Genomic DNA, 20626 nt, shown 5'->3' on the forward strand with positions numbered 1-20626 from the left:
AGGTCGGGACACTGGCCTGTTCCAGGAACCAGTGTCAGGTGCTGGCAGGAAGCAGGTGCTGGTTTATGTCAGAATGAACATCGATTGCGATCAGACAGCCACTAAAGGGGGTTTATGGTAAGCAATCCCCTTTCTGGCCTGGGCCCAGTTGGTAGGCCAGATAGCGGTCTTGTCATGGAACAGTCTCTTCTCCACAGTCTTGGTGATTGTTTAGGTAAAAATATACATCCTTTCTCCAGGAGAAAGTTGAGTTTCCAATTATTATTAATTTGGAACAGATTTTTCCCATTACCACATTTGTGTTATAATAGAAAATATTCTTATTCTGACATCTTCTGAGAATATTCTTCTGGTGTCTTCACTCTGGACAGCTGGGCCTCTAAGAGTCTTCTGGAAAATGTCCTAGTGGCAATTCTGACTTTTCCAGGAAAGCTTATGTTAGAATCTTGGTCTTTCAACTTCTCGGTTTGTGATCTCTGGAATCCGACAAACCACTCTGAGCCTGTTTCACCAAGAACACAGGAGTAATAATCCATAATTCTGTTGTCAGAATTAAATGAAGAGAACATCTGCTACAATACCAGAAAATGGTGCTTAATAATTGTATATATTTTCTGTTGAATTACCTACAAGCTACCCCAAACAATGGAAGAACAAGTCTTTGCTTATGACAGATTGAATAAGTAGTTGTTGTCAGAACTGTCTCCTTGTTAAAATGTCTTAGAAATAAAAAAAGACAAGAAAACTGTACCTCTGTAAATCAGCACACATGATCACAGGATGCCACCACACACAAATGAAATGATGCCTGGCTCCTCTGGACTCAATTATGTGTCCCAGCATTCATATCGTGAAGCCTTAACCCCAACTGATGGTATTTGGAGATGGGGCCTTTGGGAAGTAATTAGCTTTAGATGAGGTCATGGGTGTGGGGTCCTCATGATGAGATTAGTGTCCTTAGAAAAAGTGCCATTAGAGAGCTTGCTCTCTGTCTTTCTCCCTGCTGTGTGAGAACACAGTGACAAGATGACAGGGTGACAAGTCCGAAGGGAGCTCTCACCAGAGCCTGACCATATTGGCACCTTGATTATCTTCTGGCGTCCAGGACTCTGAGAAAAGAAATTTCTGTTGTTTAAGCCACTCAGTCTATAGTATTTTGTTGTGTCAGCTTGAGCTAAGATTCTAGCTTTGTAGACCAGTGAATTTTGCTTTGTGTTTTAACTAAATTTTATAGAGATGCTCACTAAAGGCAGTAGGTGGATTGAAACAATTCATGACCCTGGTGAAGTGGCAGCGGGGCAGTAAGTACACGTCAGATTTAAATGGCTTTCCACATTGCACTACATAGTTTCTGAACCTTGACTGGAACTTATTTAAACTTTAAAGACCCACAACATAAAAGCATGTTGAAGTCCTTTAAACTCAACAGGCTTTCACACTGGGAGTATTTAAAGTTTAAATTGCCTCCCACAGGGCCCAAGGCACCATCCGATGTGCGGAGGGGTTCTTTGAGCACTCCTGTAGTCAGTGTGAGGCCACAGTATTTCAAGAATGTAGTGGCAGCAGCATTCATTTTCTGGCTAACTTTCATATTCATTCAGCTAATGTCTAATGGATGGATATGATTCATCAAGCACTCCAATTGCTGTAACTGTAGACCGTAGTTAGTCTTCCCTTCAGGAGGCTTGCACTCTAGTCTAAGCTATATTAGGAAGAAATACTCATAAGACTTTAGAAATGTCATAAGGAAGAAAAGCTCATTCTCTGCTTGAGAGCTGAGCCTGGGAAGCTCAGGGAGAAATTAGCATCTGAACAGACAGTTAAAGGATAGGGGCATATTGGAATCAAGGAGAGAGGGGTAAGGACAATTCAGAAACAGAGGACAGCCTATATGCCAGCAGCACTTACTCGGGGCTGTGAGCGCTTAAGTTTGCCTGGAGCAGGAGGACATGGTATAGGAAGGAAATGAGGGTAGTAAGGGGTGAGGTTGAAACGGTAGGCTCGTTCATAATAAAATACTGGCACCCAGTGCCAGACCAAGGAATGTAGAATTCAGCGTGGTCATGGGGAGCCAATCCATATTTTTGAGAGAGCAAAGCAATACGGCTACTGTGAACCACACCATGTTGTCCTCATGTCAGTGTCCAGAGAGAGCGGTCACCTCAACTTCACTCTATAGAGCATTCAGAGCAGTCAGCACATTTTTCTCTCAAGAGCCACACAGTCAAAATTTTAGGCTTTGTGCACCCTGTAGTTTCTTTTGCAACGATTCCACTCTGATGCTGTACTGAGAAAGCAGCCATAAAAAGCATGTTAATGGCCCGGCCGGTGTGGCTCAGTGTTTGAGCACTGACCTGTGAACCAGGAGGGCATGGTTCGATTCCTGGTCAGGGTTTCGGGCTCAGTTCCCAGTAGGGGGCATACAGGAGGCAGCCGATCAATGACTTTCTCATTATTGATGTTTTTCTCTCTCTCTCCCTCTCATTTCCTCTCTCTGAAATCAATGAAAACATATTTTTAAAAAACATGTAAATGAATGGCTGTGGCTGTGTTCAATAAAACTTTATTTACAAACATAGCTGGCGGGCCACATTTATCCCATGGGCCATAGTTTTCCTATTCCTGCAACAAAGGGTGCAATAGGTGACATTATTTTGCTGTTGATGATTTTTATCGATTTGTCTTTGTTATGGCTTTTTTTGCAGTTTTTATTCCTGTGATTACAAAATATCTTTCATTTATGAGTCCTTAACAAAACTCTAAAACAAATACTTCTACCCTCAAGTGAGAAAGTGAGAAGGGGCATAGGGCTGGCCTAAACCCAGTAAGAAAGAGCCATGAAAGGCAATAATCATGGTAGCTAAAATGTAAATGGCTTCTACCATGTGTCAAGCACTCTTCTAAGTATTTTATACATATTCACATTTAACTATTGAAGCAGTATTAGAAAGTATTTTTTATTCCTGCCTCTCTTTGCAAATGGGAAGATGCAGCACAAGAAGGTCAGGTGACTTCCCATGGTCACTAAGTTTATAGGAAGCAATGTAGTTAGGATTTGAACCCTGACATCCTGCACAGGATGCTTCGTTCTTGAACTCTATGTCATGCTATGTTTTAATGAGAAGTTAAAGTTGACTTCATCAACTTATTTAGCTGAAATTAAAACCTTCACTGGTAATTGTTTAAAAATTTGTCGAGGACTGTCTATGGAAACTGTGCACTTATTCTAGATTATGGCTCTTCTACCTTCTGAAGCCTCATAGACTCTAGGATCACATTGGAGCACTTGGCTGTCTTTAAATATAGATATATTTTTCTATGAAAAAAATTCTTTCAAAGTTAGGTTTTTTAAATATCAAGGTATAAATGGGAGTCCAGTATAATTAAGCTCTTTTTCCAAGTTTAAGACTTCTAGTGCTATTGTCTTAACCCCATTATATGTCTTAAGTAGCAACCTTTTGTAATCTGTGCTTAATATCAGTCCTGAAGCCAGAAAATACATCAATAGATTGGAAACTTGGGGATTTTAGGAAATTAAAGAAGGTACTAAAGTAAAAATAAACTATTCTATAATGCCATGAGGGTCTCAATTATGCAACTAAGGATCACAGTTTAGGTAAATGGAACTGCTCAGAATTACTGTCCTAGTGCTAGAGACTCCAGTCAAGTTCTGGCACAGTACAAAATGCCACCAGACTCTACTGTATGGCAACACAAAGGAAATTCATGTTGGCTTTTCCTTAATGTTTTGTAAAAATGGTTTCCCTTTTGTTTGGTACAAAAGAAAAGTGTAGTGTAGTGGAAATCTTTGGATTGAGACACCTGGTTTTGAATCTTAACTCCGTGCTTCAGTGTGTTGAAAATAAAGCAGGTTCCTAAATCTCTCTGTTCACGACCTATCTATAAATATGAAGCTTATAATAAATAACCTACATAATTATTGTGGAAGATGAATTATTTTTTTCTTTATGAAAGCATGTGGCATGAACATGATATTTAAAATGCTATTTTCATTTGTAACATTAACATTTAAAAAGCATAATCTAATGGCACAAGGATGTAATCAGATGCAGATTTATAGAGCATGAGTGTCTATATAGAAACAAAAATTAGGTAAAATTAATGAACTGGGGGAAAACTGCTGGGTTACAAAGTCCAGAAAATGCTAAAATATTATTTGGATTAAGCATGTCTCCCCAAATTGAAGACGTTTTCTCAAGGGAAGCTTTGTATTATGACTTCAAGCTACTTCTGTGTGTGCGTGTTACATTGGCTGAAGGCATTTTAACTGCATCTGAGGGTGTCTTACTAACAGGTTCTTTTTACACCATTTTATCTATATCTTTGGACATTTTATGTTTCTCTGTAAAAGAATTCCCATGAAAAATCCATTTGTCACCATGTTATCTTTATGTAGATAAGAAAATAAAAGAGAAGCTAAATTGAGGACCTAGCAAGCTGTGAAAGGGAATGTGCGCCCTCTAGTGACCTACGTTTATTTCTCACGAGGCATGTATAGCATTTCTTTTTGGTTTCATCATTTTAAATAAACATCAAATTTGATTTTAAAATAAATGGCTCAAGGTTTTCAACTTCAGCATATTACATCGTATTGTCATAGATTTGTTACTATGACAAGATTTCATCTATTACTTAAGAGAATATTTCTATTAACCCAGGTTAAGGTGATTTTCTTGCACAGAACTGTGTTTCAAAGGGACTTTTAATGTACTGAAAATAAAAGATAGGTTCTAGGCATCTGTGGCTTAGAAACATTGTGTTGCCAATCCTCTGGGTCATACAGTGTTTGTCCATGTTCTTTCACACTCCTTGGCTTTATAACAAATTCCGCTAATATATGTGGTTCTAACATCTTAGAATTTGGGGAATTTTCTTAGTTTTTAAGGTGTGTTTCCCTGAAAGTTATATTAACAGATGTAAAAGTGACTTCTTTTTAACCAAATCACAATTTAGAAATATATATTACCAATGTATTTTTAAACGGTGAAGATTTGTTCCCAAATTAAGGTAAAAAAGGTTATTTTAAAGTTGTTTTTATCTACCCGATGTTAAGATAGCTTAGTTAAGCTTTACTTTTTGGAGAGAAGCAATATTTTTATAGGAGTTTTATTCTGTTTAGTGCAATTAGTTATCCTAGAAGTACAAGGGTTAATATCAATGTCAGATAATTTGTGGAATTTCCTGGCTTTTACAGCTTAAAAATATTAGGTCACTAGGTTTGTATCCAAGGCCATGTATTTTAAGAGGCAGTATTTCTATATACAATAAACATATTACTGGTTTTCTAGAATTGACAGTAAAGAAGATGTACAATTTTAAGGACAGATGTTATGTTTTGTACAAGAATTCAGATTTTGAAATATATGTTAAATAGGCATATTTTAGGACAAGGTAAACAACACAGAAATTGATTTTTTAGTATCTTTTAAAGATGCATTTCAGCGCAATCTGGAATCATTAAATTTAAGTGTACTGAAATGTATTATTTTATAAGTGATGTGCTTAAACTTACCCTTAAAAAACTAGAAATGCATTTAAGCTTATAAAGAAAATCACACAAACATAAGGAAAATAGAATATTTGATAGAACTGTTAATGTAGCCAGTTTCTATGAACCGAGGACACCATCCTTTCTCATTTGCCATACATTGTTTCAGGTGCTGTGCAAAGTGTTGAAAAGAGTGTATAGGGTTTTTTATTATAACTGGGAATTTTAACATCCTTTGCTGTCATTTGATTTGATTGCTAGATGAACAAACGAACTGAAATATCAAAGCTGCAAGGTAAGCAAAGCTCACCTCAGCTTTGTATCTTAGGTCAAAATCACTTTAGTGAGGTAGATCAGTACATTTAAGAGTAATTTTTGAAAAGTATTTTTTAGTTTGTATTTGAAGACAAGTTAGATGATAGCTTTTTAGTTTTTGCAATTTAAAGGCAGATCAGAGAAGTTAAATCATTTGCCTGAGGAAACAGCATAAAGATTAAATGGTTGATAAAAGCCTGTGATACCCGATTTTCAGTTCAGTAATGTTCCATTGTACCATATTTAGTTGACATTTAAAGCACATACAAACACACACACACACATACAGTCACATATATCGCACACACTCAAAAACTCTAAGGCAGTCATGTGGCCCTGTCGTCCCCCCACCAAGGAACCCCTCCCCCCACACACCTGTGAGTGTATATACAAACTATATTGATTTGGGAGAGATATTTATCTAAGCTTGACTTGTTTTCTCCTGGTAAAATAGGACTTTACCCTTTAATAATATTCTGTGACTAGAAAAATATAATAATTGCCATGTACTCAATACATCCCAGAGTCTTAAAAATACTAAATTTTAAGCAATAATAGGGTTTATACTGATTTTCACTTGCTGTTTTATAAGATCTCTCCAGCTCAAATTTAATTTATATTCTCTTTATTCAATTTTTTAAAATCCTCACCCAAGGATATATTTATCGATTTTAGAGAGGAAGGGAGGGAGAGAGGAACATCGGTCGGTTGCCTCCCTCACATGCCTTGACCAGGAAACGAACCCCCGACCTAGGTATGTGCCCTGACCAGGAATCGAACTCACAACCTTTTTGGCGTAGGGGATGATGCTCCAACCAGCGGAGCCACCCGGCCTGGCTATTTATTTTTAAAAGCAAGTAACATGTGGAAACATACAAGTGGGAGGAATCGGTTTCCCCAGAAGGAAGGTTGAAAGAGGAAGAATAGGGGAAAGTTGATCAAGAAAACTTTCACAGCCCAGCTGGAGGTTGAGCGCCAACCTAGAATCCAGGAGATGGGGGTTCGATTCCCAGTCAGGGCACAGGCCCGGGTTGCGGGCTCGATCCCCAGCAGGGGGCGTGCAGGAGGCAGCCAGTCAATGACTCTCATCATTGATGTTTCTCTCTCTCTCTCCCTCACCCTTCTTCTCTCTGAAATCAATAAAAATATATTTTAAAAAAAGAAAACTTTCACAGAAGTTATGTATCTTGAACTGAGTCTCAAAAGATGAGTCTGAGTTCATCAGATGGTCCAGGATCAGGAGAGTAGCCATATACCAGTGTGGAATCAAAAAGTCTTCTCACTTTCTGGAACTCTGAAGAACAAAGAGGATTATTAAAAATATAAAAAACTCAATTTTGAAATCTTACCTCACAGCCAAAAAGATTTCTTCCATATTTGCAATACCAATGAAAGAGAATTACAGTTTTATTTTTATTAGCGTAAAACGTGTGTTTAGCTAATTAAAATGTACATTAAAGTCGGTTTGTTAAGTCACCTGGTCTAGGCCGCGAGCTTTAGGATTCTGTAAGTGTTAACATATTTCACAAGCATCAACATTTTACTTTCAGGCTTCTAACGGCAAAGCTCATAAGTTTTTATGAAATTCTGCGTGCAATGATGTTTAAAAATGTAAAATGGACATTCATAACCCAGCTCACTAATTGAATTAGTCAAGTCTGAGAGCTTGGAGGATTTCTACTTTCAACGTTTACACATTTGGGAATGATGAGTTCCAAATGGTATATTGAAAGTGACTGAATTAAAGTTTATGTAAATGTGTCATCTTAGTTTAATAGTTTATATAGCAGTCACTGTACAGAAAATTAATAGAACACAGTAAGTACCCATTAAGAGGCCCTTCTGACATAATTAGCACAGTTATCATATAGCACAAAGATATACTAGTGAGAATTCAAAATGGTCAACTTCTAAAACTGCAAGCCTTTCCCTGTCTTTTTGGGGGAGGGGTGTTTGCAGTATTTTCCCTTTTAATTTATTTTAAATGTTTACACATACATGTACACAGACAGGTATATCTCCCAGTTTTGACCACAAGGGACTGTAATTGATCTAATTTGCACCCCCTTTATGGGAAGCTCAGCTGGATGAAGCAGAACCCATTTGTACTCTATGACCATAAGGGAAAAGTTTGGCCTTCTGAATATTTGGTATATATGCACCATACTTTTTGATATTTTGAAAATTCCAGAAAATGGAAGGCCTCTTTGCAAAATGACTTTTGTTTAGTAATGAACCCTTTGCAAATAAAAATATTCGAAGACACGGTTATTCTCTAGTCTGCGGAACTTGACACATTTGGTTTTCAGAGTTTTGTGATAAGTGTCTTTGTAAAGGAGAGAAAATTGTCACTTCACTGCTAATTATAAATAATAACAAATGAAATTTCAGGGAATACTTGAAAAATATAGGACAGACTGTTCATCAGCAGTTACAGAAGAAAAGATCATTTTGTGAAGAGACTAAGAAATCAATTTTCTTAGTAGATAAAGAGGACTTTAAGTTGGATAAAATTAGATGGGACTTAAGGGATAGAGTCTGCGTTTAGTAACATGTAGAGGTACATTAAGTACAGAGCGAAGTGTGCTGTGAGTGTCCGGTGGGCAAGGAGTATGTTAATGGGCTGAGTCTGAGGCTGTAGAGGGCCTTACGAACAATTTACTATATATCAGTTCATTAGCAGTGGTTTTGTGAGAGTTTTAAAAGAGGAAAAAAATGAATTAGTAGAAATGAATGATTTTATAAAGAAAAAGGCATGCATAGCGCCTAAGATTTAATAGGATTTTGAAAATAATTTTCCAGTGTTTTCTCTTGAGGGCTTTTGAGAAGGTAACAGAGTTCCATCTGTATGATATCTTCAGCTGGTCATTCAATACCCAGCCTCAGGTGTACAAAGCATGATAGAAAATCTCACTGGCAAAATGCTGGGGAGAGTAGATGCACTCACTTTATAAACATGTATGGATTTAAATCATGAGAATTTGTTAATTTGCCATACACCTCAGCACAGGTGCCTGAAAAATACTCAGTAGCAGTGACAACTAGGGGGCAGACCACAGAAATGATGAGGCAGTAGCTGCCAAGTTGATAAGGCATAAAACCAATGTGCTAGTGCTGCTCAAAAGCCAGGGTTTGAGTAGGAACCAAGGAGACCTTGTTCATTGTGTTAAAAGCAGTGGAAATGACACTGAGACTAAGCATCGAGCGTGGGCCGTTGGCAAGCAGAAGAGTGCATGGAAGTCCTTTGAAACTCTGCCTCTGCCTCCCCTTCGCCCTTCCATCCTCACTGCTGGCATAAAGAGATGGGGCCATCTACTGGCAGAATACTGGAGGGAAAACAGTGCCAGCAGCTGACTGTTGAGTCCCAGAACTCTAAAGGATGGCGTTGAATGCTAGATGGAGTGGAGGTTGGCTGTGTATTACATCAGGATAGAAACACTTGCAGCAAGGAAATCATAGGTACGGTTGAAGCCAAAAGCCCAAATGGAAGCAACAGGAAAAACATGTGAACATTAAGATTAGGTGAGGAATAGCTCCCAGCTTAAATCATGTATGAATTGGGTTTAGGCTCCACCTATTTCCAAAGGAACTGAGATGCCACAGTTATGAAGGACACGAGAAAAAAGAAAGTCTTAACAGCTGAGAATTGTCCAAACTTACCGATACTTTGCTTCATTCCATTTCAGAAAGAAAGTGAAACATATTAACCCACGTGCCTATGAATAGGTATTTTTTCCTAGGTAAAGCACTCTACTCATGACTATTCTAGTTAAATCCCTTTTTAAAAATCTATAAATAAAGAAAAGGAGTCTAATCAACCTCCAAGGGGTTTTTATGTAAAAGGGAAGTTAAAGCACCTTGTGCAAGCTCTTTCCAAAGTCATAAAATCAGATAAACAAAATATGTGAATGAGGAAAGACCCCTTTGTGGAATTTCCTGTTGCCTGAATTGATCTTAATTATTAGGACTACATGCCAACTGGTACCCAGGCCTTTCTTAAACTCTTCACAGACTGAACAGCAAACAGACGGTTACCATGGTTTTGACTCTGCAAAGCCTTCATTGTGTGATGACAACCAATTTACTTGGCCGAGCCTAGAAGCTGATTCAGTTCTAATTCATTGAAGAGGTGTTTTTGATTAGGCAAAATAAAAGCCTCAGTGTGAGCTGATCCCAGTTTTATGTCTAAAGCATTTTATTTTGTCAAATGGATGCTTCACTAAACCAGATCCCTTGACAATGTGGACAGATGCATATTCATCTGTTATCTATGGAGTTTAATACTATGTCTTTCATGTAGTAAGCACTTGGTTTATACATTTTGTGGCAGAAATGAAGGAGATGTGTAACGGTCTTTAAAGGATACTTACAGTTTCACGTTTTCAGAAAGACAGATGTTGAAATATTAGATGATTTCTTTGAATGAAAATTAGTTTCAAACTGGATAAGTAACCGTTATTTCTTGTTTTCCCAGTGGATTGGAGATGGTGGTTGAAGGCTAATTATAGCACGTGTGCAAAAAAGATCAATGTAAATTCCAGGCCTGGTAGAGAACTTGCCCCAACATAGGCCTTAGAAGTTCTCTCCCAGCTGTGATGCCAGCACCTTAGGTCAGGTTTCAGTTTCGTGGACCTGTAGGTGGAAGTGAACAGTCTTTTCTAGAGATAGTCTGAGTGCAAAGGATGCGAGACCAGAGAGACCAAGTCTAAAGGGAGAACTGGATAGTGACTGGTGGGTATTCATATCTCACCTTTGTGTGCAAGAGAGTATGTGGTGCGTAATTGGGTCAGACCAATTTAAAGGAAAAGACAAGTTTGACCAGAATGGGTTATACCAAGGAGCCAAGTTTTCAAAATAGAAATCTTCTAGTGACTAGGTAGATAAGTCAGTGAAGGATAGTGCTTCATTGGAAGGGAGACAAGACTTAAGTATGGCTCTGGGCTCCCTCAGAAACTTGAAGTGAGATTTGTTTCTAGAAGAAGTGTTTGAAAGAGGTTTGTCAAAGCCAGATCATACAGGACCAAGTCGAAATGTTGGTCTTTATCCTAATAAAAATGGAAAGTTCTGGAGTGGTTTTAAGAATGAGGGTAACATGCCCGGCTGGTGTGGTTGAGCATCGTCTCATGCACCGGGAGGTCACTGGTTCGATTCCTGGTCAGGGCACACACCCGGGTTGTGGGCTCCATCCCCCAGTAGGGGGCGTGTAGGAGGCAGCTGATAGATGTTTCTCCCTCATCAATGTTTCTCTCTCTCTCCATCTCTCCCTTCCTCTCTCTGAAATCAATGAAAAATATTAAAAAGAATGAGGGTGCTCTGGCTGGTTTGGCTCAGTGGTTAGAGCATCAGCCCGTGGACTGAAGGGTCCCAGCTTCGACTCCGGCCAAGGGCATATACCTTGGTTGTGGGCTCGATCCCTGCCGCCATTTGGGGCGAGTGCAGGGGGGCAACCAGTCGATGTGTCTCTCTCACATCCAGATTTCTTTCTCCCTTCCACTCTGTTTGAAAAGTAATGGGAAAAATATCCTCAGGTGAGGATTTAAAAAAGAAAAGAAAGAGAGAGAGAGAAGAAAAAGAAAGAAAGGAAGGAAGGAAGGAAGGAAGGAAGGAAGGAAGGAAGGAAGGAAGGAAGGGGAAGGGGAAGGGGAAGGGGAAGGGGAAGGGGAGGGGAGGGAAGGGAAGGGAAGGGAAGGGAAGGGAAGGGAAGGGAAGGGAAGGGAAGGGAAGGGAAGGGAAGGGAAGGGAGGGAAGGAAGGGAAGGAAGGGAAGGAAGGGAGGAAAGGGGGAAAGGGGGAAAGGGGGAAAGGGGGAGAAAGAGAGAAAGAAAGAGAGAAAGAAAGAAAGGAAAGAGAAAAAATGAGGGTAACATAATCAGATCGTGCATAGAATAGATGGGAGGGTTCCAGAAAGACAGCCCAGAGCCAGTTGCGAGGCTACTGCAGTCAAGATAAATGAGGATGCCAACTGTGAAGACCATGAGAAACAGACAGATTAAGAAGAAATATAATATTTGATGGATTAGACTTTGCAGTAGATTCAATATGGGAGGAAAAGGAGAGGAAGGTATGAAATATGATAGATGGTGGTGGCATTGACAGATCTGAGCAACCCTGAGAGGGTACCAGTTTGGGAGAGAAGGTCAAACATTAAGTCTTGACACCTTATGCCGAAAGAATTGACAGCACGGAAGTGGAGACATCCAGGAGACAAATGGTTATGCAGCTGTGGCGCTCAGAAGAAATGCTTAAATTAGAGATATGCATATCAGAGTGATTGATATATAGATTGTAATTGAGGGTCGAGAGTAGATTGCAAGAGAGAGAGAGAGAATACACTGTCAATTAAGGAAACGCAAATCAAAACTACAATGAGATCCCACCTCACACCCGATAGAATGGCTGTGATCAGCAAGATAATAGCAAGTGTTGGAGAGGTTGTGGAGAAAAGGGAGCCCTCATTCACTGCTGGTGGGAATGCAGACTGGCACAACCACTATGGAAAGCAGTCTGGCAATTCCTCAAAAAATTAAGAGTAGAGATAGCTACCATATGACCCAGCAATCCCTCTCCTGGGTATATACCCAAAAAACTCGAAAATATTTATTCCCAAAGATATATGCACCCCTATGTTCACTGCAGCATTATTCACGGTGGCCAAGACATAGAGACAACCAAAGTGTCCTGCAGTAGAGGCCTGGATAAAGAAGGTGTGGGACATGGACACAATGGATACTACTCAGCATAAGAAAGGGTAAAACACTGTCATTTGCCACAACATGGATGGACCTTGAGGATATTTTGCTAAGTGAAATAAGTCAGGCAGAAAAAGCTGAGAACCATATGATTTCACTCATATGTGGGATATAAAACTGAAACTTGTGGACACAAACAGCAGTGTGGTGGTTGCCAAAGGGAAGGGGGTGGGGGTTAGTGAACGGGGTCTTAATATATGGCGACGGGAGAAGATATGACCTTATGTGGTGGGCACACAGAGCAATATTCAGATCTTATAACATAGAACCCACACCTGAAACCTCTATGTTCATATTAACCATTGTCACCCCAATCAATTTAATAAAGTGTTATTTAAAAAGCAAAGAGAGAGAATGATACAGTAGATAGAAGATGATTGATCCTGAACCGGACCTTGATGAACCCAGTGTGTGTGAGAGGGTGGGGGAGGGTGAACCTGCAAAGAGAAACTTATCAGTGGTTAAAGAAATAGAAGAAAAAAATAGAGTAGAGTGACATTATAGAGGCAAATGAAAGGGATTTCAAAAAAAGGAGAGGATGGTCAACAGTGTTAAGTGTTGCTAGATAGTAAGAAAGTAAAACTCTCCATTGGATTGATTGACATGCTTCCTTTATGAGGCAGTGTTTTTGTTGAGAAAATACTAAGTGGATTAAAGAGCGCATAGGAGGTGGGGAACTGACAGTAAACTGGACAAGTCTTATTTCTTGTTTGTTTGGTTCTATTTTGTTTGTTCATTTACTTTGTTTTTTAGATTCTATATATAAGCAAAAACATATGGTATTTGTCTTTGATCTATTTCACTTAGATTTCATTTATTTCACTCTAGGCCCATCCATGTTGTTGCAAAGGGCAGGATTTCATTCTTTATGTGGCTGAGCAATATTCCGTTGTATATATGCACCACTTCTTTATCCATTTGTCTGTCTATGGACACACCTAGGTTGCTTTCATATCTTGGCTACTACAAATAATGCTGCAATGAACACAGGGGTGAATGTGTCTTTTCGAATTAAGGTTTTGGATTTCTTCAAATAAATACCCAGAAGTGGATTTGCTGGGTCATAAGGTAGTTCTGTTTTTAATTCTTTGAGGAAAAAATTAAAAGGAATGAAGATTGGCTGCCCCAGTCTGCATTCGCCCCAACAGTGCATGAGGGTCCCCTTTCTCCACACCCTCACCAGCACTTGTTTGTTGATTTGTTGATAGTGGCCATTCTGGCCTGTGTGAGGTGATATCTCATTGTGGTTTTAATTTGAATTTCCTTTATGATTAGTGATGTTGAACATCTTTTCGTATGTTTATTAGCCATCCATATGTCCTCTTTGGAGGAAAGTCTATTCAGATTGTTTGTTTTTTTGGTGTTGAGTTGTATAAGTTCCTTATATATTTGGATATTAACCCCTTAGCAGATGTATCATTGGTGAATATCTTCTCCCATTAAGTAGGTTGTCTTTTCTTTTTGTTGATGGTTTCTTTCAGTGTGCAAAACTCTTTAGTTTGATGTAGCTCCATTTGTAATTTTTTCTTTTATTTCCCTTGCAGAGAGAGTCATAAGGCCTTACTGCAGGCTTCCACAAGAACGCAAAAAGAGAATACTTTATGGGAAGTGTTACGTGTTCTGTGAAGCTCTCTATCAGTTTAATTTTAAATTAGTAGCCTGCAAGTAACATGAAAAATTTTAACAGGTGTATGTGATTTAAAGCCCTGAAATGTGAGTTCTGGAAACCAGTTCATAAGTTTGTGATAGTGAAGAACTGGCTTAACAATAATATATGTGACAAATTCCTAGATGTTTAACTCAGTTTAACTTCAGTGTGCGTTGAAAGTCTAATATGGAAGTCACAGCATAGATTTAACTCATGGGCTGCATCAGTGAAATATTGTAAACCAAGAAGATAATTATCTGTTCTTACCTAATTATACTAAATACTACTGATAAGATCCTGTGAGCAGCCAAATTTTAAGGAAAGGAAGATCCTAAATAACTATGAATTATCCATTGAGGTAATGGATAGGAGTACAGTAGGCCCCATGTCAGATATCTTCTAGTTGATTTAAAGAACTGATTTCAACTATTTGAGGGCTGTATTAGAAAAAGAAAATATAGCGTGGTAATTAAATTATTGGTGTCTAAGTCTTGTATTTGTTCTATTTCACAAACTTCCTGTGAAAACTGAGTAAGTCATTTATTTTTCTGGAGACTTTCATTTGTTTGCTTGTTTGTTTTGTTTCATTTAATAAACGATTGAATTAGATGATCTATAAATTCCTTGTTCATAGATTCTTTACAGATGCTGATAAAATCTAGGGGTTCTTTCTTGAGAAAAACGCACACACATTCAGAATTGTGCCCAGAATTTCACGTGATTCGTAGACATTCTCCCCCCTTGTAACCCTTCCATGACTCCCCTAAAACCTCTGCTTTAACTAACCTGAGTCATCTGATGATAGTGGATATTTATTCCTGTTAGCGCCATAGATCTCTGCAATAAAAGAATGTCTGAGAATATCAATGTTGATGGTCAAATATCTATTGCAACGTAACAACCCATCCTCAAATTTAGTGTCTTAGCATAGCAATTACTTACATTTCTCACGGTTCTGCAATGTGGGCAGGGCTCTTGCGGCAGTTCTGTAGCTCTAAGTGGTGTCAGCTGGAGCACTCATTTGGTTATATTCAGCTGGTATTCGAGATGGTTCAGAGGTCCAGGAAAGCTTTATTCACACGCCTGGTCCCATGTGCTCTTCCACGTGGCCTCTGCACCTGGCCAGACTGAGCTTTCTTAAAGGATTGTTGGAGTTCTTATTTAACAGTCGCATTCTCCTAGTGTCTGCTCTCTGAGGACAAGATCCAAGGTGCAAGCACCTATGAAGCTCCTGCTTGCATTGCACTTACTAATATCCCATTTGCCACAGCATATCACATGGCCAAATCCAGAGTCAATACAGCTGGAGATTATGCAAGAGCATGAATAGCAGAGGTATGGTTGAATGGGGGCCACGAAAAGGAATATTTTGTTTGCTATAAATGCTTTCCAAAAAGAAGGAGGGTTATCTTGGGAAGTAGTAGTTTTTCTACCAATGCAAATATTTAAGCAGAGGCTGAGTAACGGCTTGTAGGGGATTCAGGAGAGGTGATAGCTACATTGAGATGAATGAAATGACCTCCTTGATCATAAGACTCCAGGCTAGATCCACACTGACTCCACATTTTGAGCCTGCCTAGGGAAATATTAGTGCTATTACCAGTAACAGAGGCATCCAGCAGGAGTCTCAGATTAGTTGGAGAATGATAAATGTGGACAGATTACCTTTTTTTCATATAAAAGAAAGTGATAATCAAGAAATAATGATCCATGTTTTTTCTGTCTTAGGTTGGATGTCGATATAACGGAACTTCACAGTTGGATTACTCGCTCAGAAGCTGTGTTGCAGAGTCCCGAATTTGCCATCTATCGGAAGGAAGGCAACTTCTCAGACCTTAAAGAAAAAGTCACTGTAGGTTCTGCATTAATTCTCATGTATTTTCCTAAGTGTTGTTGCTTGTAAACTCTATGCTTTGTACTCTCTGATTCTATTAGAGTCGAAAAGATTAAAGCAATATGATACCAGGCTTTTAAATATATCTTTAAAATGTATTTTAGATATCAAGTAAAATCAAAGTTTAGCCAAGTAGAATCCTCCCTGGTTCTGCTGTGAATGACCAGGAATGCTTTTCATAAACCTTCCTTAACTTGCATATTGTTTAGCTGTAAATTAATAATTTTATAACATGAATTTATATTGACTTCCCTTCATATATTGTTCTGTCACCTCAAGGCTGGGACTTAGCAAGCTTGCAGAATAGAATACAATAGACATTTAAAAATACTATCCCTAGGACTTTACTGTGTATGATTTCACTGTCATCTAAAAGTTATTCTTTATAGTCATTAATAATTTTCATAAATTATAACAGACTTGCATTCTCTAGATATTTACTTATTACATTGTTATAACTAAAAGAAGTCCAAGATTTTTCAGTATTTATTGATGACATGAGATGGTTTACTGTTTTGATTCCCTGCTGAGACATTATAGGTTTGTCCTTCACTATAGGGATTTTTTAAATTGATTTAATAGGAGCTGCTTTGTCTTCAGGGACATTATCAGGGCTATGATTTTTCAACTTCGACAATTATAAAGCATCCATGTTTGGTTTGTAATTGGCAATACAGGCTGACCTTATTTTATTATGCTTCACTTTATTGTGCTTCCCAGATGTTATGTTTTTACAAACTGAAGAAGGTTTATAAGAGCCTACTCCATCAGCAAAAAGGTTATGACTCGCTTTAATTGCAGCTTGCTTTATTGCAGTGGTAGGGAACCAACCTGCAGTATCTCTGAGGTGTGCCTGTAGTTTGAAGGCTTTCTGACAGGCAGAGTAAATACTCTGCAGTGGGCAGGCTACAGAAACAAATATTCTGAATGTCAAAGAATTTGAGCTATAGGAAGGTCACGTGTGTGGGGATTAACTCTGCCTTATCTTTCAAGTATTCTATGTCATGAATTACAAAATCCATTTTTACAAACACCACACTACCTCAGAAGCAAGTTAATACTTGCTGCAGGGTTAGAACTTTTGGAGAACAAAAAAAAAGGATCTTCTGGGAAAAATAATCTATTTATAGGTTGCTTGAGGAGGAGAGATAATTTCATCAACATTTCTCAGAGTTCACTATTTATAAATTAGAAATTTATTTTGAATTTATTATTAGCTTTCTACAATAGTCTGTTATCAGCATAATAATAGACTATTATAAGTAGTTTCAAGAAATGGGAACAATGATTGTATCGTTAATATCTTAGTTTGAAAATTAAACTGAAGACTGATAGATAATATATAGTAGAAAATTAGCAAAATGTCTTACTTCAAATAATACTTATGTGAAAGTACATTTTTTGTTATGATTTTTTGAGGATAATTCTACAGGTAGAACATTACTTAGAGAAGATGCCCTGTAAATCCTTTCCAGGTTCATGTGACATATTTGACAACTGAAAGCATGGATCTCCTGGGGCAGACATTTTATTAGCTAATTTAAAAAATTTTTCATCTATCTGAATAATCTGTTTATCTGTTCATCATCTATTTCTGTATCTTAAACCAGCTTCCATCAAGCAGCAGCATCGAGGCCCAGCATTTAAGCAATACAAATTTTAAGATTTCCTGTTATCGTATGGTTACCTAGAAGCAATTTGCATTTAATCAATAGTGTCAGCAGTGACAGACTGGAAGTGCTAAAAAAAATATACAGTATTGTATGAGAGGTTTTCTAATGCCGCGTGAGTCACCTTTATCAGCTTCTACTCTCATTTTCTGAAATAACAACATCATTCTTAATTGCCTACTAAAATAGAACATAAAATGATTTACGTGGACATTTCCTTCAGGGTAAATATAATGTATATGTATTAAAAATGCTTGAGAGAAATACGTAATGATGGCACACAGTTTCGGTGTACATTCATTTTCTTCTTGTCAGTTTATGTAGGTTATTTTGAGCACATGGGAGGCCTGCCTTATGAACTTGAGAGCTATTAATTCACTTTCAGGCATCCATTAAAAATGGCCGCATATTACCTTCTTTTTTGTTTACTTTATTCCTTCCCTTTCAAGTGCTTTCAGCCAATTAGAATGTCCTAGGACATTATCAGTTCAATTTTATATACTTTTAAACCTAATGTAATGTTTTCTTCTCTATTAACCATGTGTTTTATACAATTAACATAATGCACTGACTTAAAAGTTGAGTTCTAGGGGACGTTCCTACTCAAAGTGTGGTCCCTGGACAGCCAATATTGGCATCATCTATGAGTTTGCTAGAAATGTAGGGTTTCAGACCTAGTGAATTACAGTTTGCATTTAAATAAGACCCAGGTGATTCCTATACACATAAAGGTTTGAGAATCAGAAGGGACACAGTCAGGGACTCTGCTTTGCTGCTCCTTCCCTCGTTCTGGTAATATCACCACAGTTCGGTTCGGAGTTTCTAGCTGAGTAACAGGTCTTGAATTGAGCCCATGGTAATAATGTAAATTAGTAATTAAAACAACAAAACAGAACGACCTGTCTGACCACAAGGAAGGGTGTCTCTTCATCTGTCCCTTCTCGGGCCTTCATCTCTGTCTCTCCGCCTGGCTTCCTCTCCTTTGCGCCTTCCGTGCCTCACACTCTGCACTCTGAAGCCCTCCTTCCAAGGCAGACTCTGTCCTATATACCCACCCTCCTCATACATGGAAACCGCTTTTACCCTCAAGAGCACCACTAAGGCCAATGACTGTCCCACGCCCACTCTTTTGGAATTGCCCGTTTCCTTACTTCCCCGGGCCAGTTCCAAAGGTACCGCTCGCCATGCAAAAGAATCTCCTCCCTTGTGGCCCATGCCAAGTGGCCATCTCCCGTTCACTACTCTGTTCTGTTCCTTTCTCATTGAAGACTTTGGCACCAGGCTCACAGTCTTGCCCACCCGAGCTGTACCTCCATCCTTAATAATCTCAGCCCACGTGGGCTGTCCTGCTATCTCCGACAGCTTGCGTTTCCCGAATCTCCTCATTTCAGCCACCCTAACCGTGCTGTAGATGTTTCACTGGCAGACATTACTCCATTTCTGAAATAGCACGCTTTAATAGATCCATCAGTACTTTCTCATAAGTTTTCCATGCATCCCTAGTAAATTTTCTCCTCAATTTCTCTCAACAGTTATTTGAAGTCTTTAGGGTTCTCCTAAACTTTCCCCCACCATTTACAGTAGATGGTTTTCCCTCTTCATTTAATTAAAATAACATCTCACAGATCATGCGTGCTTGTGCTCATATAGTCTCCTTCTTCTCCCTCTGCCTTGGCTGTGCTTGGCTAGACACGGCTCATCTGTGCATGTGTGCATTCTTAATACCCTCGCTGTCTGTAACCTAAGGAACCTGTTTCCATGTAGCCACACATCCGTTTCCTCAATCTCTCTATTTTTGGGTCTTCATCATCAGCCTTTACACAGGCTGTTTTTCGATCTTTGAGAAAGCCCTCCTCTCTATAGACACACACATGCAGGACTAGACCCTATTAACCTCTCTATCTTTTATGAAATTCTTTCCCTCCTTGGTTTATGGGATACCACTATCTACTCGTTACCTTTTTTACATTTTTGGCCATTTGTCCCATCTCATTTTTTCTTCAATATTGATATTCTATTCTCTACAGTTCTTCCCTTGTTTTTCTTCTCTAGATTATCCTCATTCATTCCCATTCAAACAAAATCTATTTTCTAATGACCCTCAAATATGTGCCTTTAGCTCATGTGGGTCCCTTAAGTCCCAGGACAATATATCTAATTGCCTAATAGATACCTTTAATTCAATGTTTGCCTGAAAACTTAAGCTTCATTACCTTCCCCAACCCTCATTTAATCTTTCTCTTTCCTTTCCTTCTTCCAACAGCCTAATCCAGAAACCTAAAAGCTACCTGGGTCATCTAGATTTTTTGCTGTCATTCATAAGTCCAACCTTTAACGAGTTCAATTAATCCCTCTTCCTTGCCACCTCTTGAAACTGTCTCATTCTCTCCATTCCCATCGCCACAACCTTGATTAAAGTTTATATGGTGGCTCACCTCTGTTTAAGGTGATAATCCCTAGCTGGTCTTCCCTGCCACTAATGTTTTATTCCTTTAGAAGTTTTCAGATCACTTCTGCAAAAATGAACTTAGTGAAACATAAGTATTATCCTGTTATGCCTCTGTTATATGCATTTGAGAAAGAAAAAAGAAGCCACTGATACCCAAGAGCTTGGCCACAGCTAGGCCTTGGAGTTGCTAGATGCTGTACTAGAGTTTGCAGCTAGTCTGTGATGTTCTGCTGTTGTATATGGAAACAGCTCAGAGTGCCAACATCAGTCAAGGCCACTTCATGATTGTGATAGATCAAGACAAAAACACGACCACTTTGTAGCTGTGTCTCAATCCAGACAAAAAGAAGAGCGTTGTCCAAACCACCCCAAGTGACCAAATGTCCCCATCCT

The 20626-nt window shown here is 38.7% G+C and overlaps 1 protein-coding gene across 3 annotated transcripts in view; it reads left to right on the forward strand.

Moving 5' to 3' along the window:
• DMD (dystrophin) overlaps nucleotides 1-20626 on the forward strand; it is a gene marked incomplete at its 3' end in the record, with an annotated part of 1946774 nt that overhangs the window by 703053 nt on the left and 1223095 nt on the right. For all 3 annotated transcript variants that reach the window (XM_081125527.1, XM_081125528.1, XM_081125524.1), the window contains exon 18: nucleotides 15949-16072. In XM_081125527.1, coding sequence (XP_080981653.1) covers nucleotides 15949-16072 — 124 coding nt within the window. The remainder of the gene's footprint in view (nucleotides 1-15948; nucleotides 16073-20626) is intronic.

This window comes from Miniopterus schreibersii, assembly GCF_964146895.1.
Source record: "Miniopterus schreibersii genome assembly, chromosome: X".
NCBI lineage: Eukaryota > Metazoa > Chordata > Mammalia > Chiroptera > Miniopteridae > Miniopterus > Miniopterus schreibersii.